The sequence below is a fragment of the Ylistrum balloti genome, unplaced genomic scaffold (genome assembly GCF_031769215.1).
Source record: "Ylistrum balloti isolate Yb309-2 unplaced genomic scaffold, AGI_CSIRO_Ybal_v1 Utg370868, whole genome shotgun sequence".
In the NCBI taxonomy this organism is placed as follows: Eukaryota; Metazoa; Mollusca; class Bivalvia; order Pectinida; family Pectinidae; genus Ylistrum; species Ylistrum balloti.
Window position 1 is genome coordinate 13,964 of NW_026782496.1, and position 24,430 is coordinate 38,393.

Genomic DNA, 24,430 nt, shown 5'->3' on the forward strand with positions numbered 1-24,430 from the left:
TATGGTGAAAACTTAGGCTACTTATTTATCTTGAGTTGTTCAATAGTTACAGACTTCTGTATTACAATTAGTATGCACGTAATACATTTGCTCCTCAAACTTAGATCCTATGTCCTTGTGCGATATAAAGCTGGCATCTTTTAGTGCTTATAGGTTTCTTTGTTGTATACAGTATTCTCCGCGGAGAACGTGACATTACTTACTTGAATTAACCAAGGTTTACATGGCGGTTTCGTTGATGAAGCAAAAAATGCTAACCCTTCTGGACCACCTTATCCTCTGTACTATTGTTGTTTTTAAAATTTAGTAATCATCTGTTACCTTTTTATTTTTTACCTACAGTAGACGTCTAGACATCAGCCACAATTGACCCACAACGTGTCACCATGTCTCGGTCATTTGATGTCACGGCGGTGCCTCCCTGGGTGAAGTACGTGGTTCTATTTTCGTCCGGTAGTGTTATTATGCTGTACGCTGAGAGAGCTTACCGACGTTATGTAGTACGACAGGTGATCCGGAGAAGGAAGGAGAGAGCAAAGAAAGCGATCGAGCATCTTCGTACTCAACTTAAAGAACAACAGGTAATCGCGAAGAGACAGCAGATATACCGGTATTTTTCACGTACAAATATAGTATTTTATTCAATATATAAATGATGATGAATAAGAGAGAGTCGATTTGAGTCATAATGAGTTATATCGAATAATAATTGAATATATCTAAAATAAGCAATCGAGCCAGGGAAATGTCCAGGACTAAGAGATTACTAGGCCTAAGTAAGAGAATACTAGGCCTAAGTAAGAGAACACTAGACCTTAGTAAGAGATTACTAGACCTAAGTAAGAGAATACTAGACCTTAGTAAGAGATTACTAGACCTAAGTAAGAGAATACTAGACCTTAGTAAGAGAATACTAGACCTTAGTAAGAGAATACTAGACCTTAGTAAGAGAATACTGTCTTAGTAAGAGAATACCAGACCTTAGTAAGAGAATACTCGGCCTTTGTGAGAGGATACTGCCTTAGTAAGAGAAAACTGCCTTAGTAAGAGAATACTAGGCCTTTGTGAGATGATACTAGACCTTAGTAAGAGAATACTAGACCTTAGTATGAGAATACTCGGCCGTGATAAAGAACTGATTTATAGGGAGACTTGGACTAATAGAATATATAGTTCAGCTGGCATCTCACATGCCTGCTCTACCATTAAAACAAACAGCGTGAAGACAAATATCAGTTAATCAGAACCATTCCGAAAAAGGACGAAATATTTACTAGAAATAAAATATGTATTATTTTATTAGATATCTCTACTGTCTTTAGTGTAATAATATTTACTATGAATCATTAGAACAGACAATAACGGACTTTTATGGCGAAGAATTTATGAATGGGTTTATCATAGAATTTAACACGATAATCTACAAAATCTTGAGATAAGCACTGAAAATCGTATACATAATATTTTCTTCTAAAGTGAGTCTTCCTGATTTTGTGATTGGATGAACAACTGATATTTTCTGCTACATGGTGTTAACAGGTTGACACTAAACTATCTACAGACATTCTAAGTATGACGGTAATGGAACTTCACAATGCCCTACAGTCAGGAAAACTTAAAGCTGTTGATGTCCTCCTCGCATACCAGAGGAAGGTACGTATAGCCAAGGTCTTAGAGAATTATCAAATAAAAAGGGATATTTACGTTGTATTCTGATCATATAAGAACAATAAATGAGGAGTTCTTAATATATGTGGATATCTACTGATCCTGGTGTTTGTTGTCGCCTCATGATATCGTAAATATATTGTTCTGTTTCCCCCGTCTCTGATGTATGTTATCATCACATTGAAATTTGAGTTCAGATCATGTTGTTGTAGCATATTGCCTATCACGGGATAAAAAATAATCACGAGACAATTTCCTGGAGTGCATTTTTCTCTCTTCAAGACAATAACGTGTTCAAACACTGCACAAAAGTTTTTACATTTGATATGCAATCTACTAGTACTGACTTCGCGCGTCAGTGTAGTTGTCGCTGATGGCGTTCCACCTTTACAGTTTTTGTATACATGCGGTTAATAGGATTCACACATATTTCGATGTCTGTTAATTTCTTTAGCTTTGTTTGTGACGAAACTCTTATAACAATGTTCATGACTGGTGCTACCTAACCCTATTTGAAATATTTCAGGCGATGCAAGAAAACGACAGATTGAATTTCATGACGGAACCTATCCATGGAGCTATGGTTTGTTCAGTGTTTTATATAAATTCAGCCATATTAGCTCATGGAAGTAACTATTTTTTCTCGTGTTTTAATGAATTTTGTGATAACACCAGTTGACTGTGTTTATATGATTTTGTACACTAATTCCCTGAGTTCAACAGCCCCTTCGGTAACGACTACACAATCATCTTTCCTTTCTAGGATTTAGCTGAATCACGTGACCTACAACAAAGCAACAAAAAACTTTTACATGGAATTCCGTTAAGTGTGAAGGAAAACTATTTTATCAAGGTAGGTACAATCATTATATATTCTAAGTCATTTTAAATGGACCATTTACGAATATTATAACATGGTAAGAGCGACATTTTCCTTTCTATTTCGACCAATGAAACCGAGATAAAAACTTAAATGATTAATGCGAAGCATTAAATCAATGATGGAATACATTTGCAATCGTATTTGGCTCGAATCAATATTAGCATTTTTATTTTTGTCTCCAGGGTGAGGATTCGACCGTTGGAGTTGCGTCGTTGATAGGGGAGGCAGCGTCTGATGACGCTGTACTGGTCAAGGTAGGCTAATACTTAATAGCAAATGCTAGACTATCACCATATATGTTACACAACGTGATTATGATGACACACAGGTTTGCTTGATATTGTGTTCCTTTTTTTATTGTTTTTAATGTCATCATTAGTTTCATCTGTCATCTATAACGTCATAATCAGATTGTTAAGTGGATGTTGGTTAATAGCAAACATTCTTTTATATTCTTCCTCTCATCCGCCCCTCTTGACACAACACAGTCGGAGTGTTAAACAACCAGAGTGGGAAGGTTACGGATTCGGGCCCTAGAAAAAGACGAAGGAAATTTTGAAATAAGTATTTTGCAATTAACAGAGACAAAACAAATTTTAAAACAATCAGACACGATTAACAATTTGAGAAGTCAAAATAAAAGTTGCGATCCTAAATTTCAATCAGTTGATATGTAAATTTTAACGCAAAGGAAATCGGAATTTATGTAGGTGATTTTGACATATTTACATTGGCGTGAACTGATCAAAATATGAACTAACCAGAAAGAAACATGAATACCAACCAGCGTGTGACCATAATGATTATTGTGTCATAGAAACAGCGACAGTTCTGTGTCAACATCACTGTTCCCTGTCAACATGGCAGTTATCCGTCAACATGACTGTTCACATGTCAACGTCACTGTTCCCTGTCAACATGACAGTTATCCGTCAACATGACTGTTCCGTGTCAACATGACTGTTCCACATCAAAATGACTCGTAGGCTTCAAAAGTCCTAGAAGGACGAAGCAGGTGTATGATGCAATTTAATTCATTGTTTGGCTCTACTGTATCTAACTCTAAACTATTAAAAGTTGTTATTCATTTGTGTGTGTTTTGTACAATCTGTGTCTGTTACTCTGCAGGTGCTGAAAGATCAGGGAGCTGTTCCATTTGTAAGGACTAATGTACCACAGACGATGTTGAGGTCAGTATGAGTTTGTAGTAACTCCTTAATCCCTTGTTAGGTATACATGGTATATACAAGCACTTTGTTTTTTTTTCTGAAATCATCCACGGTTTGAAATTTCAGAATACTGAATTGAAAGGGTAGTGCATCTCCCATCCGGATTTTGCCATTTATTTCAACCAGTATTTTCCTCAGTCGCCATCTTGGTTCCAATATGAAATGCCCTCAGCATCACTGACGAGTCCTAGAAGAACGGAACTGTTGTATGATACAGTTTAATTCATTATTCAAATATACTGTATCTAATTTTTAAATTTGTGTCTAAAAGTACTTTTATCTTGTGTGTTTTGTCAAAATCCTCTAATGCCGTTAAGACCGTTATCTTTGATACCATTTGTGCTTGTCTGGTAATTGTTCTAGTTTCTTCACAGTGTGGACTGTTCTAACCCAATCTACGGTAAGTCTCTCAATCCTCGCGACACCAACCGTACCCCGGGTGGTTCGTCTGGTGGGGAGGCGGCGAGTCTGGCAGCTGGAGCTTCCATATTAGGAATTGGATCCGATATTGCTGGAAGTATTCGGATACCTAGTCATTTCTGCGGCGTTACCGGACTGAAGCCCACGCAGGGAAGATTAAGGTAGATAATATGTTCTTAACTAGGCAAGATTATTTTGATATCACACTTACAAAATGAACACTTACAACAAAGCGATATTATTTTTCAGGCCGAAATTATCAAAATGTGGATTTATTGAAGTGTTTTTTTCCAGTTAGGAAGTGTTACGACTAGGAAATAATAATTATCAGGTTGTTCGATATTCTGAAAATTGTCCTATTGGAAAGCTGAGGGGTATTGTGATTACTTCTTTAAAGTTAGAAACGTCCTTTAAGTTGGAATCTACTCCGGGATCGGAGTGATTACTTCGGAAACAATGTGCTCCGTGTATTCCTCTACTGATAAGATTGTGTGAAGAACAAACTAAATTTGGACCAACGTTAATGTGTTAACCAATCTCGACTATCGTAAATATGTTCACCAATCTAGACCAATCTAGACCAACGTTAACATGTTTACCAATCTGGACCAACGTTAAAATGTGTTAACCAACGTTAATATGTTTACAAATCTACCAACGTTAAAATGTTTCTTATATGGACCAACGTTAACATGTTTACCAATCTGGACCAACGTTAATGTGTTAACCAATCTCGACTAACTAAATATATTTGCCAATTTGGACCAACGTTAACATGTTTACCAATCTGGACCAACGTTAAAATGTTTACCAATCTGGACCAACGTTAATATGTTTACCAATCTGGACCAACGTTAATATGTTTACTAATCTGAACCAACGTCAAAATGTTTACTTATATGGACCAACGTTAATATGTTTACCAATCTAGACCAACGTTAAAATGTTTACCAATCTGGACCAACGTTAACATGTTTACCAATCTGGACCAACGTTAATATATTTACCAATCTGGACCAACGTTAATATGTTTACCAATCTGGACCAACATTAATATGTTTACTAATCTGGACCAAAGTTAACATGTTTACCAATCTGGACCAACGTTAACATGTTTACCAATCTGGACCAACGTTAAAATGTTTACCAATCTAGACCAACGTTAACATGTTAACCATTCTGGACCAACGTTAAAATGTTTACTTATATGGACCAACGTTAACATGTTTACCAATCTGGACCAACGTTAAAATGTTTACCAATCTAGACCAACGTTAACATGTTTACCATTCTGGACCAACGTTAAAATGTTTACTTATATGGACCAACGTTAAAATGTTTACCAATCTAGACCAACGTTAACATGTTTACCAATCTGGACCAACGTTAACATGTTTACCAATCTAGACCAACGTTAAAATGTTTACCAATCTAGACCAACGTTAAAATGTTTACCAATCTAGACCAACGTTAAAATGTTTACTTATATGGACCAACGTTAAAATGTTTACCAATCTGGACCAACGTTAATATGTTTACCAATCTGGACCAACGTTAAAATGTTTACTTATATGGACCAACGTTAATATGTTTACCAATCTGGACCAACGTTAAAATGTTTACTAATCTGGACCAACGTTAATATGTTTACCAATCTGGACCAACGTTAACATGTTTACCAATCTGAACCAACGTTAAAATGTTTACTTATATGGACCAATGTTAATATGTTTACCAATCTAGACCAACGTTAAAATGTTTACCAATCTGGACCAACGTTAACATGTTTACCAATCTGGACCAACGTTAATATATTTACCAATCTGGACCAACGTTAATATGTTTACCAATCTGGACCAACGTTAATATGTTTACCAATCTGGACCAAAGTTAACATGTTTACCAATCTGGACCAACGTTAAAATGTTTACCAATCTAGACCAACGTTAACATGTTTACCATTCTGGACCAACGTTAAAATGTTTACTTATATGGACCAACGTTAAAATGTTTACCAATCTAGACCAACGTTAACATGTTTACCAATCTGGACCAACGTTAACATGTTTACCAATCTAGACCAACGTTAACATGTTTACCAATCTGGACCAATGTTAATGTTTACCAATCTGGGCCAACGTTAATATGTTTACCAATCTGGACCAACGTAAATATGTTCACCAATCTGGACCAACGTTAACATGTTTACCAATTTTTTTTTATAATTAATTTTTTTTATTCAATAAAATGAACTGATACAGAGTTAGGTATACATGTGAGAAACACTCCTCCACACAAACATACATTTTCACCTCCATGATTGCATGTATACTTGACCACACACATACAGATGTACACCAAGAGAATACTTGCATATATACACATAATATGTACACGTAAAGCATACGTGCACCGTACACCTAACAGCAAATATAATAAATATGTACATACAAGCTTACGTACATGTACCTACAACCACACCTGTTAATCAAATACAGTGTAGGTATACAACTATATATTACAGGTGTATAAATACCAAAACCAGCAAACCACTTCTAAAGTGGTTAATCATATTAGCTATATCGGCATACTTACATTTATAATATTATCATAGAGAAATGTTGTTGTGAGGAGGTATAGAAGTGTTACAATACATTGTATTGTTGCTTTTTTTAGAGGAAGAAGAAAGTGAAAGAATAGATTAGAGTAAGAGAGAAAAGAATAAGTTATTATCATATATTCTGAGATATTTATCTAAGAGGAGGGCTTCCGCAACCCATGGAAATAATCAAATACTTCTACAACAAAGCAACTGTGTTGCAAATCATACAAGAAAGAATAAAAAGAAAAAGAAAATGGAAGAGAAGTATGAGTTAGTAGTGACAAGTGTAAGAGCAGAAGACAAGAGGAAGGCATTGAGAAGAACGACAAAGGAGAAATTAGAACACGCGTGATCTGGAAGGAACAGTATTGAATTTAGGTATATAAAAAAATGGGATAGATGAAGAAGTCATCAGCCTGAAAACTGCCGAGTTTTAAGCAATATCTATTAGTTTTTTCCATTTACTCCATTCATTTGAAAAGATTTGTAAGGAAGAATTACCTTTAACAGTTGAAATGGACTTTTAGACAGTATTATTTTCTTTTATAACATTGACTAAAGCCATTACCGATAGTGTACTATGTACAGTTCTGGTTCTAATGTTTACCAATCAGGACCACGTAAATATGTTCACCAATCTGGACCACGTAAATATGTTCACCAATCTGGACCACGTAAATATGTTCACCAATCTGGACCACGTAAATATGTTCACCAATCTGGGCCACGTAAATATGTTCACCAATCTGGACCACGTAAATATGTTCACCAATCTGGACCAACGTTAGTTTATCAGACTGAATTTCTATTTCATGAGTTTTGACGATTTTTCATATTCAAAATATCAATGAGGCACACAAATATTCTGGTTTTGATTGATCACATAAAATCACGACACATTACGAGAAATCATTTTATCAAATTTAAAGAATTACAGTGAAATGATAAATTTACCTTTAAAGTCTTTTAAAGTATTCAATAATAATGTTGTTTGATTTTTCAGTACGAAAGGAATGCGTAGTTTGACAAAACCACAAAATATCGGTAAGTTGCACCAGCTATCAACCATTATGATGTATTGTGTTATCAAAATCCAAGGTTTCGGTTGTAGATTTATTAACTTTCATCGCACATTGTCATGACAAAAACGAAAGCCTATGGAGATTGCTTCGGATTGGTTCCGAGTTTAAAAGCATCAAAACCCAGCTAGACTGCCATTACTCAGTGAAGATCATTCTGCATGGAACTCTTGGATATCATAAATGCACGTGCATTAAAGAACCAATAAAAGGATTTTTCACAGTTTTATATTTTTTGCTAATATTACACAATGGCAGTCATTCATTACACGTCGATTTAAACCATGTTTCACGATAAAATGATTAATGTATTTTAATTTTCTTTGGCTGGATAATGATATTAATAACACATGATCGGTATTAACCGATTTCCTTCACATAATTAGACGACACACAATTTGTGTTGTACCATGTTTTCATAGTGTGCTTGTCACCTTCAGTTATAGGGACGGGAGGTCCTATGGCGCGTGATGTGGATGGTGTGGTGTTACTGATGAGAGCCATGCTGTCTCCCCTGCATTTCCAGCTGGACCCGTCTATACCGCCTATTCCTTTTCAAGAGAAGGTATGTTCTCAAATAGACGTCTAGGATTTGACTGAGAAAATTGTGTCCATGTATTGAGATACGAAGTAAAATGAGAGATTTTGTTTGGTAGATTGGTACATATGTATCTTGGTGTGTGTGTGTGTGTGTGTGACGTGACGAAGTAAAATGAGATATCTGATTTTGATAAATTGGCATCCTGGTGAACCATGTAACAATTTTTCATTAGATATTTAAGCAATAGCCATTAAATTTGAATGAACAAATGAAAAGAGGATAAAGCTTCATTCAAAATAATCAAACGAACGATAATCTATTTATTAGGAGTTTTCCGACACCCGGCGTCTCCGTATCGGCTACTACACCAGCCACGGATACGCGGACCCTGTCCCGTCATGTAGACGGGCTGTCTTCGTCGCCAAAGAGGCATTGGAGAAGAACGGACACACGGTACTCCGGATATCTTAGTTGTTAAATAAGTTTTGTTAGCTCATTGATTTCCATTCTTTTTAAATATTATAAACAAAATACTCACGAATATAAAATTCAGGTTCGTAACAGATTTTCATTCTTTTTTGTCGTGTATCAAAGCATTAGAATACTGGATCCTACTACAAAAATCACTCAAAATATCATTATAGAGAATGCTCAAATAATACCGATGTATTAATCTTTTAATAACAGAAGTGATCTTCACACGCTTGTTTGAGGCACCACCTACAATACATGTATTTAATTTGATTTGGTATGTGATTACTATCAGGCAGGATCACATTGATTACATTTATAAATCTTATTGTAAAATAAAGTGATTTCTTAAAATATTAACCGCTTTCGGTCGAACGTGGAATAACTAGTTGCCTAGTTATATTGTTCTTGTAAAACACTGACATTTGATAATTTGCGCCATTTCAAGAATTTGTGAAATTTGGACAGAAACGTATTTTCACTTTAATTTTCTTAATTGTCAGCTTGTAGAATTTGAACCCCCTAGAATACCGTACGCCATGTCTCACCTGTATATGAAAGTGATGAACGGAGACGGAGGCCAAACCTTAGCGGATTACCTGTAAGTTAATATCGGGGTCGGAGTATCACTGATCACAAAAATAGATACATTGATCGTACATTGGACAAGGCACTTCGTGAATAATTTTAAAGGAGACTCTTTATTGATGAACTATCTCATCTGAGGATAATTAATGAAAATAAACCTAGCATCACTCCTCAGCAAGTGCATTAATACTTATTAGCAAAACTGCAGGCTAATTAGTAGATGATAAGCTGGATACCATGGTATGTTATTTAGTGAGAATAAAAAAATCTACAAGCGCGACATCTTTTTTTACCACTTTCAAACCTCATCTATGTTACTCTCCTTAAAACGCATTTGCTTGGAAAACATTATCATGTCAGGTTACGGAGATATCTACTTTGGAGAAAGTATTTGCGCTAACGTGTATGAGTAAATATTTGAAATACAATAATTTGTCAGTTGATTGCGAAGGATTACATTTGAGACTGCATGTCACAGGGAAATAATTATTGATTTTTCACTACAGGAAAGATGACGTTGTAGACCCCAGTATGAAAATGGTAATATTCAACAGTCGCCAACCACTTCGGGTTCGTCATTTCCTCGCGAGTCTGGCCGGATGGCTCTATAAAGTATGTATTCATTGAAAGCGTTTCCTACTGAGAATATATGGTGCGATGTTGTAAAAAAAATCAATACTTCCGGTGCAATCCCGATGACTTCCGGTTTAGAAACTAAGTAAGGATGGTGTGGACTTTCTAGTTAAGAAAATGAATGAAAAAATCGATACCACCATTGTAGTGATGGTAGTTATGATACATCTAAATGTTGAACATAGATAATTATATTTGGTGTTGTTCTGGTACAAATGAATACAGAATACCTTTAACTGGCTTGGTAGATACCACAGTTATTTCTGTATTGCAGGACAAGACGCATGAGCAATTAATTAGATCTACGATTGGCTGCAGGTATGTGGTTTTTACAATGTCTGTTCAATGAAAAAATGTTTTCTCCCACAAAGCTAATAATGCTTGATAAATATCCTTTCTCACAATTACACGCAATGTCGTATTTTGTTGTAAAAATATAAGAAATATTGAGTATGCCAATTTTTGTTGACATGTTGAACAAATCGAATTTTCTTACTTAGTGTGTCAAAGCTTCAAATTAATTCGCGAATGTTGACTATATATATGAAGGGTTTAAGATAGTATATGAGGTCAAGACTGAAGACAAGAATAATAAAAACAATTTTGAAACCTCTCAGAACGTTTACGTTGTATTTTACAGCAGCTATGAAGTTGGAATTATTTCATAACTAATGTTATTCTTATGTAACCAATATAGATATGATATTAATATAGGAAATACACAATTGATGTATATTGTTAATATTCTTTGTCAGTTTTCAATAAAAGTTATATAACTAAATGACATAATATTTGAGAGAAAAAAAAACACACTCGGATGTAATGTATGCCAAGCATGCACTTATAATTTGGGCAATATTTTCCGTGGTCTTCAGATTATCAGAAGATATTAGGAACCATAATTTCATTTACCATTGATTATGTAAGCCATAATGAGGAGCTTTTTCAATCTGCAAACTACGATATTACATTATCGGGACATCCAAATCAATTTTAATTATTAATTTTTTTCACATTTCAAAGTCGTTGAATATAGGCAAACGTTGAGGGGAAAATATTTCACTGTGATAGGAATGCAAGGAAGAAAAAACTATTGTTTTTTTTAAAGAATAGTGAAGTCTTCCATCAAAGATTGGACTGAATAGGAGAAAGATACTAGACAGATACCAACAGGAGGAATTCTCCGTCGGTTTAGAGATCACACGTCTCTCACACGTCTCCACAGAGATTGTTAATATTCTTTGTCAGTTTTCAATAAAAGTTATATAACTAAATGACATAATATTTGAGAGATAAAAAAAAAAAAAAAAAACACTCGGATGTAATGTATGCCAAGCATGCACTTATAATTTGGGCATTATTGTTCGTACCGGTTAGATTTGTAACTATAATGCTTCTAATAATAACAATATGACATTTTTGTAGATCAGTTCACGAGTGGTGGAAACTGAACTCTCAAGTTGATGTAAGTGTCGTGTCCCCTAACAACCAAACTAAATCCTCTTATTTCAATAGCACCATAACTACACATATATATTTTTTTCTTTTATAAGTCGAGTTAGAAACTGCACCATACAGCAGTTTCGTCCTTCTTGGATTCGTCTGTGATGCTATAGCATAATTTTGAAGCTTAGAAGGCGACGGAGGAAAATCCAAAGTGATCGGGAAAAAAAATCAAAATATATATGAGGTGTGCTAGTCCAATGGTTTGATAAATGTCGTAATTCTCATATGTCTGATAATTTCATACGTACGTCAAATACACGTCTCATTAACCGAATTACGTTGAAAAGTGGTAGGCAAGTAACGGCAAACCTTGGGAACTAATTTTTTTTTAAAAAATCATAATTTGACGCTCAAATTCTTTGGTACACCCCCCTTCACCAAACCCTCGAACGAAGGTGGCGGGATATTCAAATGGTTCCGTCCGTCCGAATGATGCTTTCCGCATGATATCTTTTGAAGGAGTAGTCGAGTTTTGATGAAACTTGGATAGTACACTTGTTACCTTAATTCCTTGCCCACGTTCGATTATCGGCAAATCCCGTACATATTTCACGAGGCTGCTGTGACTTGATTGGCTGATTTCTTTAATCACTCTTGAATGCTGCTTTCCGCGTGATAACTTTTTAAAAATGGTAGGATTTTGCTTAAACTTGGTTGGTACACTTGTTACCTTAATCCCTCGCCCAAGTTCGATTCCCGGTGAGTTCCACGCATATTTAATGAGGCTGCTGTGACCTGATTGGCTGATTTCTTTAATCGCTTTCCCGTGCTGCTTTCCACACATCTTATGAAGGACGGGTCATATTCTGATGTAACTTGGCTGGTACACTTGTTGCCTTGATCCCTTGCCCAAGTTCGATTAACAGCGAAATCCACGCATATGTAATGAAGCTACAGTGACCTGATTGGCTGATATCATTTGACCCTGGATGCTTTCTGCACGTTATATTTTAAAGGAACAAATGAATTATAATGACACTTGTTTGGTAGGCTTGTTACCTTAACCATGTCTCTGCCTTAACGCCTTGTTCAAGTTTGATTATCGGCAAATTCTGTGCATATTTAATTAGGCTGCTGTGACCTGATTGGTCGATATCTTTTCCAGTTTTCCATGTTGCTCACTTTAAATGAATATATTTTACAAATGAACATGGACGGGGGATCTTGATGACCAAGTCCTTTCTTCACTGGTTTCAGAAATATCGAGAAGAATTTTACGACGCTTGGACAAGGCTTAGACTAGATATCGTTATCTGTCCAGCGTTTGGCTTCGTCGCTCCTCCTTACGGCAACCTGGACAAATCGTTTGGTAAGGATCCTTCACACAATTAGTATAGTGAAACAATTGCCATTTCTTTCACTTGGATATCGACATGTTTGTGATATCAACGATGAATTATAATGTTTTACAGGTGGTGGTTTATTTGCTCCTACATACAACCTAGTGAATTACCCCGCTGGGTGCCTCCCTGTAACATCTGTATCAACTGCAGACATTGATGACCTGAAGACCTATCCTCAGAACACGATGTTCGAGAAAACAATGAAAAAGGTTTGCTAAAAATAAATTTAGTTTAAACGGATTCCTGGTTTTACATACAGATATAACTACAACTGTTTGCTATTTTCGATGAAGCCATTTCCAGATATACGGTTTTAAATTGTTTTCATGCAATTTAATCTTAAAGTATTAATCATTGTGTGCCGTCGAAAATGTAACTATGTACAGAGACATATATAACACATATATACGTCTCTGCTATATAAATCACAAAAATCGATTTTTTTTTTTGTCTAATGATTTTTCGCCCAATAATCTCCTTTTAAACTGGGCTTTGTTCATATTTTGACCTCAGTTATCAACCTTTTGGTGATATTGAAGGTTTTGTTAACACTTTTGTCTAAATATGTTTTGATAATCATTAACAGGTATCGGAAGGATCGGAGGGGCTACCAGTCGGGGTACAGGTCGTAGGTCAAAAATGGCAAGAAGAGCTCGTTCTCAGAGTTATGAAAGAGATTGAACGAAACGTCCTAAACACCGTATCCAAACAACATGCATAGTTACAAGTTCAAATATCACATTTCATCTCGATTTATTGTGAATGTTAATACTTGCGCTGCAGTGTCACTATGTAAACCTGTAGTAAAATGTGTTTTGGGTTATGAGACTAGTGACCGAACAAAGCTAGCGAGTTGAGTAATGTTGCTTGTTTGTGTATGGTACATATCGTAGTGAAAGAAGGTTGTTCTGAAACAGATTTTTAACAGGAAAATTCTACAAACGCTTTATAAATCACAAAAAAATATTTGATATATCTGTTTATAAAATAGGATGAGATGAATAATGATACACGATAGCTTCAATGAACACAACAATTTGTATTTTAATATTTGATCAATTTGTAAACAACTAATTCTGAAGGAATGATGATAAGGTAGATAACTAAGAGTGGCACGTACATTGTATAACAGAAATGTCATTCATCACAGTGTATATGCAGCCTATATGATGTAATCAGTAACATGTTCATAATTGTAAAAAAATATTAAATTGAAAGTGCAGGAAATATGAAACACGTATATTATTTTTTATATGTATATTGCCCTTCATCCAAGCACACTATTTGCCCTATAACAAAACCCAGGGCCTCTTGGTTACTGACTGCAGTGATGTTTCAAGACTCTGGTAGTTGTAAAGAAGAAAACAATCCACATATATCAATGTTTTATTATAATCCGCCAATCCTCAACCTTCACAGACATTCATTTTCCTTTGATGTCTGTTATTATTTTTAACAATTTCAAATTTCTTTCCCTTCTTTATCATCAATGTTTATGCTTCTTCTTTTTCTTCTTGTGATGTACAGGAATGTCGTCGGTTTCATCTGAAATGTTGCAAAGTTCAAATTAGTACTCCAGATTAATAATTATTAAACATTATTACAACCAATTATCTTTAATAACCATTACTTCAAGGTTGAAAGTTTATTACAAGAAACATGCTTTATAACCTGAAACATTTGTGGCATGGTAACTTGTGGTAAGTTGTATAGATGTGGCTGATAAAAAGGTTTCAACAGACTCCCAGGAAAACACACCTGTAAACAAGAGATATGATTTATAACCTGAAACTTTTGTGGCATGGTAACTTGTGGTAAGTTGTATAGATGTGGCTGATAAAAAGATTTCAACAGACTTCCAGGAAAACACAACTGTAAACAAGAGATATGATTTATAACTTTTGTGGCTGATAAAAATGGTGCAGGAAAACACTCTGTGGTAACTTTTGTTGTAAAGATAGTGGCTGATAAAAAGATTTCAACAGACTCCCAGGAAAACACACCTGTAAACAAGAGATATGATTTATAACCTGAAACTTTTGTGGCATGGTAACTTGTGGTAAGTTGTAAAGATGTGGCTGATAAAAAGATTTCAACAGACTCCCAGGAAAACACACCTGTAAACAAGAGATATGATTTATAACCTGAAACTTTTGTGGCATGGTAACTTGTGGTAAGTTGTAAAGATGTGGCTGATAAAAAGATTTCAACAGACTCCCAGGAAAACACACCTGTAAACAAGAGATATGATTTATAACCTGAAACTTTTGTGGCATGGTAACTTGTGGTAAGTTGTATAGATGTGGCTGATAAAAAGATTTCAACAGACTCCCAGGAAAACACACCTGTAAACAAGAGATATGATTTATAACCTGAAACTTTTGTGGCATGGTAACTTGTGGTAAGTTGTAAAGATGTGGCTGATAAAAAGATTTCAACAGACTCCCAGGAAAACACACCTGTAAACAAGAGATATGATTTATAACCTGAAACTTTTGTGGCATGGTAACTTGTGGTAAGTTGTAAAGATGTGGCTGATAAAAAGATTTCAACAGACTCCCAGGAAAACACACCTGTAAACAAGAGATATGATTTATAACCTGAAACTTTTGTGGCATGGTAACTTGTGGTAAGTTGTAAAGATGTGGCTGATAAAAAGATTTCAACAGACTCCCAGGAAAACACACCTGTAAACAAGAGATATGATTTATAACCTGAAAAGTTTGTGGTGTTTTAATTCTTGTAATTTGTATAGCTGTAACTGATAAAAAGATTTTAATTGACTTGGAGAAAAACATACTGATAAACAAGAGACATGCTTAATAACCTGACACTTTTTTGACATGGTGTAATTTGGGGTAAACCATACCTATAAATCTCCGGAGTACTAACTGTTATTTGTCCTGTAATACACCTACTCCCCTTACTTTATGTCACAGGTAACATTTACGCCTTCAGGGCTTTTACGACACTGGAAACATTTTAAGAAATGAACTGTCTTGATATGGAATTCATAGTCTCATTAATGACACATCTTTGCAGGCATCAGCTACAGTACTGCATGAGCTGCATGTATGTGATGGGTGTTATTTTTTTTTGAGAGGTTGTGTGTGGTGGATGTTTGTGTGTTTTGAGAGGTTGTGTGTGGTGAGTGTTTGTGTATTTTGAGAGGTTGTGTGTGGTTAGGTAACTGTATTTTCAGGCTTGCCTCCTTGTGATAGTCCAAAACTAAATCCAACTGTATGTTTTTGTGTTTGATGTACATCCTTATCAGATTTAACTTAAATAGATATCCTTTAATATCATTAAACCATATGTACACCGATGGTAAAACTAGACGGACTTGATGAATTGATGACAACATGGAGTCTTCATACAGGCAATATGGAACATAATTGGTTTGGATTCATATTGTTCAACAGTTGTAGTCATTTATTGCCAGCCTCCTTGTGTATGTCAGGTAGGTTCACATATCTAGTGTGAATTTCTATATAAGGCTTAGTCTAAATATAGAAAATATGGAATATAGATTATATTAATGGACAATATTAAGCCTATATATGAACAAAACTGAATATAGATTATATATACAGACAATATGGAATCTATATATAGACTACATGAAAAATAGATTACATATATGGAATATTGGAGTCTATATGTCGCTAATATGAAATAAAGATTATATATCAACACCACTGAGTCTATATATAGATAATCTGGAAAACAGATTATGGAAATATTGATTTTATTTAGACAATATGGAATAATGAAATATGACTGTGCTAAAGGTTTTTTTTCTGGATATATATTAATTATTGTTGAGATGCAAATTTATAATTGTGCTTAATTGCTAAAAAAAGGAGATAATAAAAGTATGTTTGATAGGACCAAAAGGGGTCTACAGACAGCACCACTAAGTTAGGCAAGCTGATTCTGTGATGCCATTCTTCATGAAATTGGATAATATAGTATGATATTACAGACATACCATCAACATGCTTTCGTTTCTTGGACTTTTTATGCTTGACTTTTGATTCGGGAAAGCTTTCGTCAGAGAAATCTAAAACAGAGGAAATGTAGACATTAAACCAAACACAGGTGAAAGATACAAAAAAACATTAGACATACTTGTGAAATATATTTGTTATTACAGGAAACACTTAAATATTCTATTTATTACATTTTCACATACAAAATAGCCAAATTACTGGCATATTTAGGGCAGATATAAAAGCAAGAAGCTGACTAAGCTTTTTTGTGAACACTACTCACTCATAATAACAAAATTTGGTCCATTTTTTTTATTGTTAAAGATATGTAAACATAAAAATGTAAATTTATTTTTATATTCACATAAACAATGTAACCTATAAATGTCAATAATAGACAAATTTGCTGTAAAACGTTCAGAGATAGCTAACCTGTAACAAGTTACTATGCGTCTGAAATATGGCAGTAACCTAGCTGATACTGTTGATGACACAAATTTGCTGTAAAACGTTCAGAGATAGCTAACCTGTAACAAGTTACTATGCGCCTGAAATATGGCAGTAACCTAGCTGATACTGTTGATGACACAAATTTGCTGTAAAACGTTCAGAGATAGCTAACCTGTAACAAGTTACTATGCGCCTGAAATATGGCAGTAACCTAGCTGATACTGTTGATGACACAAATTTGCTGTAAAACGTTCAGAGATAGCTAACCTGTAACAAGTTACTATGCGCCTGAAATATGGCAGTAACCTAGCTGATACTGTTGATGACACAAATTTGCTGTAAAACGTTCAGAGATAGTTAACCTGTAACAAGTTACTATGCGTCTGAAATATGGCAGTAACCTAGCTGATACTGTTGATGACACAAATTCTCTTAAAAGGTCTGGATCTACTTTTCAAAATGTTCAGTTGGCGAAGAGGTTTTACCTCCGATAAGGTAGGAGTTGCATTGTTTGCTGACTTCCATGGAAATGAAAGTTTTCCATGGAATTGAAAGTTGATCATATTACTAGTAAACAATGCCTTCAGGTTTCTAGTTTTGTGATTTGTTTGTACCAAGCTTTATGTCAGTTTTATATGATGATTTGTGTTCTTTCTTTTTGCTGTTGTATGTCTACAAAAGTGTTATTTTTCACTAGTGAAATTAACATTTTCATCAATGAGATATTTTTCTATATTTCACAGGCAAAAATATAATAGAATGTTGTTATGGCAGGGCTCTCACACCCCATTTTTGGACTGGGGCATGGGGCCTTAGAATTGGGAAAAATAGCGCTGTTTTCCTTAGAATTGGGAAAACCTGGGGTCTAAATTGGGAAAAAAAATTGATACTATTTTGCATTGGGAATGGGGCCCGAATATTGGCCCAAAATCTGGCAGATCGAGAGCCCTGTATGGGTTTGCTATTGATATGACAGATAAAATATCTGTGTTGGTAATGTTGAGGTATTGACCAATAACTCCTGGTATGTGTAAAGTTTATCAAATTCTTAGAAATTTTACAGAAAGAAAAGTTTATCAAATCCTTTTCTATTCTATTGGATGGCAGCATATATATTTGGATAACTCAAATAAAGACACACACTACATATGCATATATTGTCAGCATTTCTTTGCCATTAATCAGAAAAGAGAATCAGTCAAATTGCTAAAGCAGAAACATACAGTCAAACTTCATTAACTGGAAGTTGTCAGGGTCGTGAAAAAGCTTTGAGTTGTCTTCTAGGTGTTTTAGTTATTTCAACATTTGCTCTAAGTTTTTGTGTAATATATATCCTACAGAAACAAACAAAAGTGAGAGTATTTATTCATAAAGAGAGAATTTTGCCAGGACTGACAAAGTCCTTCAATTTCAGTAGGACATTCAAGTTTTCCAAGTTCAAATTAATGAAGTTGGACTGTTACATTTAGATTCTGACAAAGTCTGTAAAAAGTCCAGCAACTGACTGATAACCTGTAGGTACAACTCACCAGCTCCGAACGGTATATAACGAGGTCTGAGGTTGTCTGGGGTGCTGACGTGTTTTGGGGGTGGAGCTTCCACCTTGGGGAGGGTAGGGACTTTCATACTTGTGGTGATGTGGAGTTGGCCACTGAAATGAGTCCCTGAGGATGGAAAAAAGACAGAAAAGAGTTATTGATCACTTGGAAAATATGTTATTTATTTCTTGAAAGTTAAACATAGGTGTTCCTATCTGAAATGATTGACCTACAGATTTCTGATTTCTAACTGTCCAGTATTTATAATTTAATGTGATGTGACTGATCTACTTTAAATACTTACCCACAGATAGCCTCCTCATCTCCTTACTGGGCAATACAGCACAATAGGATACCTAAAATAAATAACATTAAAATAAATCAATAATGTTAACTCTAACCAAAAACACATGCAAAAAGGAGAAAATAAATCAAGATTTTAAAACAACACTGTCATTTCATGAACAATCATATTTTTCTTATCCAATATAAAATGATAATCTGTCAACAATTTCATGCCAGATAATAAGCTTGCCATGTTAATTATTGTTAATTAAGTAAAAATTACAATATCACAAATACTATTTCATCAACAAGCCCTCTCCATGACTGCATAATGTATCGTAAAAAATTATGGTCTCCTGAGCTTCTTACAGGATAGCTAAGGTAGTTTTACATATTACACTGTTGTCTCCTGGGCTTACCATAGTATAACTTAAGCAATTTAACATAATCCACTGATGTCTCCTTGGCTTATTACAGGATAGCTAAGGTAGTTTTACATATTCCACTGTTGTCTCCTGGGCTTACCATAGAATAACTTAAGCAATTTAACATAATCCACTGATGTCTCCTTGGCTTATTACAGGATAGCTAAGGTAGTTTTACATATTCCACTGTTGTTTCCTGGGCTTATTAGAGGATAACTAAGGTAATTTAACTAACCTCACTGATGTACCCTGGGATTATTACCAGAAAATTATAGAATCTTAATGTACTCCACTGCTGTACCCTGGGATTATTACAGGATAACTAAGGTAATTCTAACTTACCCCACTGATGTCCCCTGGCACTGGAAGAGTGTCCATCACAACGTCCTGTAAAACAACAAACATGTGTCAATTCTTAATCATGGATCAATAGTAGTAACTAAACAAAAGCATGTATTTTAGACTCTGACAATTTTAATTATATAATTCTTTTACATGTGTTGATTGATAACAGTCAAATAGAATTCATTAAAGTAAATTTATTTTAACTTTTAACTTTTAAGGAGAATTTACTTCATTTTCAATCCAAACAGATTTTTTAATGAAGAAATTTAGTATATAATGATGTCACTTCAAATTTTGAATTGATTTACATGACAAAAACAAACAGTAAAGCTAGATAAAACAACAGATATTAAGGCCCACAGTCATGTGATCTTTATTAGTGCATTGTTTGATGGATCTTTTAATGTCATATAAAATTTTAACATCTCCATTTAGAGCAAACATAAGTACCAAGTGGAATCTACACAATGATTTTAAGAAAATCCTAGAAGTAGTTGGTGAAAAACAAAACGTGTTGCTGTAATGTGAAGTCCTCCTGCAGATGATTATAAAAAGTACTTAATCAAACAGTTACTTTTTTAGCTGAAACAACAAACTTACTTCTGTGTGAAGCTGGCTAACTTTGTCCAGGGATATTTCTTGTCCACCCAGTCTGTTCATGTCAAACTGCAAATATGTCATACACATACAGTAGAATACAGCAAATCTTTATATTTCTCTAATATTTCTTGAACAAAGGACAAAATAGAAACCCTTCATTTCTTTGGGTGGGGGTGGGGGATGGGGGTTGCATTCTATTCTACCCGAATTGTAACCATCAGGGGAAATCTAAGGAATGAATTACAATTTGCAATACAAATCTAACTAAGTGTATTTTTGAGCACAATCAATAGAAACCTCCTCTACACTGTATTCTGTAAGCTATTAACTGCAATTTACAGGCATGTTCCAGAATTTTCTCTATAAAAACAAGAGACCCTGCATTCAAGGAGAAAAGAATTCAAATGTATACAGGTATTTTTCTTTAGGTAGTAAAATTTTCCCCTACAGCTGGCATTGCCATAAACAACCTTTATGCAGATTGATGTGAATGTGGTGTTCGGTACAAATAATTTTTCAAATACATTTGCCTAAACAAAGAATTGATGGTTGTGGATAAAACTGGTAGTTTTACATTAGTACTTCATCTAAGTGTTGTTGACCATCAATCCTTGACCCAGTGACCCTAAAAACAAAACCTTTTGCATCCTTTCCTAAAATTTTCATTAACATATACCTCTACAAAAAGTTACTGGTTTTCCAACAAACTGATTATTGCTGTTTTAGTGTTTAGTATTGCCCCACCCTTTGAGGCTAAATGGTACAGTCAGGGACCATGCATTGTTTAATTTTGCTAGAGCTGCTCTTCATCATTACAACCACATTTAACACTTATATCATTTAATTTTCTCAAAAGAGAACATTTTTTTTTAAATAACCAGGTGTTGATACCAGTGACCAAGTTAGGTTTGAGTAGGCCCAACAATTCCTGAAAAGAAGCTGAAAATGTGAAAAGTTAACGGAAAACACACAAAAGATGATGGCAATAGGTCACCATGAGCTTTTGGATTATGTGACCTAATTCATCTTTTATCAAGAATCTCCCCTTCATCAATATTTGATATAAAGAGTATTTTATTGAGCTTTCTTACACAGAAATAGTACAATTCACTGCTTTGTCAGGTTTAAATGAACCCCTATGAACTGACGGAGGCCTACTTCTATATGCTACTCAAAACAGTGCATGCAGGTCAAAGGTCAAAATAAAGGTCACATAAATCTTCCTCTTACAAACAATGCAATTACGTCTTTGAAGGAAGGATCTATCATTAGCATAATTATTACAATTAGGAACTCTTTTAAAATGGGAGAGATTTTAGACAAGTTATTGGGGCAACTCTGAAAACAAGCAAACATGACGGTATCAAACTACTGGTGATTGTCGTTGAACGATTTTAACATTATCATATTTTCTTGGTATGTGTTTGATATTGACTGAGAAGGTTTCTATATGAAGTACCAATCAAGTATTTCTTTAGTTCAGTGTGGAATAAAGTCATCTCAACTTTACTGTATTGAGGTATTCTTGCATAAGTAATCATTACGTGAATATTTTTTCAAGAAATTAAAATGTTTGAATTTTCCTAATTAAGACATATATTTTATTGCAACTCTTTGTCATATACCCCACAAATCTTGCAGTATATTTATAAAAGTCGTCTTTTTTAACACTGGCACACAAGATTAAAAAACCAGAAAAAATTTATAAATGTTCAAAACTACCATAACTCCTATTACATCTTTATGAAAACATAATCGCCATAACCTTCATTCAATGTTAACAGCAGCGAAGTCCTGTAAGTGTACTTACATCACCTGGAGCTTTTATCAGCCAGAGTTCCTTTCCCTGAACTACCTCTGTACTGAGCAATGTCTTAGTAGGAAGGCTGTTGTGGGTAAAGTTATCTGGTACTTTGTATCTGTATAACATAAAAAAGGCACAAGTTTAACATTAAAAAAAAAAAACTAACACCAAATGTTAAAAATAAATGAAATGATTTGCAAAAGTACTGATGTCTCCAAACACTCAGTTCTAGCATTACTTACTTAAGGACAGGTTCAATCACTGAATTGTCACTAGATTCACCGGCTTCCTCATCCGACACATTACTTTGATTGCCATTGTGATAGTTTGCTGCCAAAGATGTCTGTTTTGGGGGCGACTCGTCCATTCCTTTCTGTAGTGATGATTTGTCTAACAAATTCTGTGCGGAAATATCTTTTTTTTTCTCTGGTGAACTGTCAACCACATCACTCTTCTCTATTTTATCTTGTCCACTGAACAAACTTTCATCTAACGACACATCTATGCTGTCCTGATCATGATGTTTCCTTTTCTTATGTTTTTTATGAGATTTATGTTTTTTTCTTGGTGAACCTTTGTCAAGGGTATTGTCTAGTCCTGATAAAATACTGGGTGAGCCACCAGAAACTTCCTCTTCAGGTTCTGGAGTTGACACTTTCTCAACATTAGTAGCTCCATCATCACTATCACTCATTGAATGTCTTTTCTTTTTCCGATGTTTCTTTGGTGATTTCTGTTGCATTATGACTGTTTGGGTCTCAGGCTGATCATCCAAGGAAATGTCTTTGTGGATTTTACCATCGAGTTGGGAACTTCGAGGATTTATTCTTTCCGGTGTAATATCCACATCAATATGGAGATCTGAACTGTGAAAGGCAAATTTGTCAGTTCTGGTACTTGACAGTTTCCCAGACACTTTAGAGGCCAGTTTCAAGAGGTCTTGGGTTACTTTATTCTCACCGTCTGATACTTCATGCTGTATTTTTTCATCCAGATGTTTCTTGTGTCTTTTCTTATATTTTGTTTCACAAACTTGAGGACATCTGGGGTGCGAAGCGAGCTGAATCCTTTGAACTCTTCTGGATGGCTCATCAAGATTTTCTTTTCAATAAGAAAACTGAAAGAATTTGTTGAAGAGTTTGTTAATAATAAGTGAACACTTTAGAAATGGCTGGCAATAATCTGACGTTTGAACATAAATATTAGCATATACAAAGTTTTATAAATAAGAATTTATTCTTATATATACATGAATATATTTATATTAAGTCTTATATAAGAGTTGCTTGACCCAGCTAGATAGCAACTTGTTAAAATGTTATACTGAAAGTTACACTTGCTACCATCCGGACAATATCGCTGTAATCTATTCTTTACACCAATTTCAATGAATATACCAATATTTTGTATATCTTTCCATTCACATACAATATGTAACATTATTATGGGTGACTTCCAGTCTTCAATGTATACATATATGTAGACTTATATGTATCAAGAGTCTGTGCAGCTCTTCTAATTTTCACATGGGCTGTTGCCTAATCTTACTATAAATATTTGGGCCCTGTCTCCTACATGTCAATTCAACTGGATTTTCTTAAGATCTATGTACCCGACATATGACCTCGACTTCCATCTCTCAAGAGACAAATGTTTCTCATTATTTTAGATCTACATCCAACATATATGAATATGGAGAAAGCTAGACGAAATCGGGCTATCTATTTGCCTATGAGTGAATAAAACCTTGAATTTGTATAGTATAACGCATACATGCACCATGTTTTTATGGTGCAGGTGAGGAGTTATTCCACACATAAACCGATGACGAACTGTTGTCCTGCTCAAGACTGCTGGCGACAGTCGTTTTGAAGCAATTATAGACTACGTTAAGAAGATGGAATGGAGTTTTCTTAACTTTCCGCAAAAAGTAAGTCAAGTTAAACTATTAAAGGAATAATGATTAACTAAAACTTGACAATTACCCAAAATCAGACTTTTTAAAATACGGGAAACATCCACGTGCTC

The 24,430-nt window shown here is 34.7% G+C and overlaps 1 protein-coding gene and 1 pseudogene across 1 annotated transcript; one reads left to right on the plus strand and one right to left on the minus strand.

Annotated features, from left to right (window-relative positions):
* Window positions 1-386: 386 nt before the first annotated feature.
* On the plus strand, window positions 387-13,684 carry LOC132559147 (vitamin D3 hydroxylase-associated protein-like). The gene is made up of 14 exons (XM_060223757.1): window positions 387-581; window positions 1,540-1,653; window positions 2,195-2,251; window positions 2,734-2,805; window positions 3,680-3,741; window positions 4,155-4,361; window positions 7,806-7,846; window positions 8,322-8,446; window positions 8,750-8,875; window positions 9,397-9,494; window positions 9,988-10,093; window positions 12,818-12,929; window positions 13,033-13,172; window positions 13,550-13,684. Exons 1-14 carry the CDS (start codon window positions 387-389, stop codon window positions 13,682-13,684), a joined length of 1,590 nt encoding a protein of 529 aa, XP_060079740.1.
* Window positions 13,685-14,110: 426 nt separating this feature from the next.
* LOC132559159 (uncharacterized) lies at window positions 14,111-24,430 on the minus strand (annotated as a pseudogene).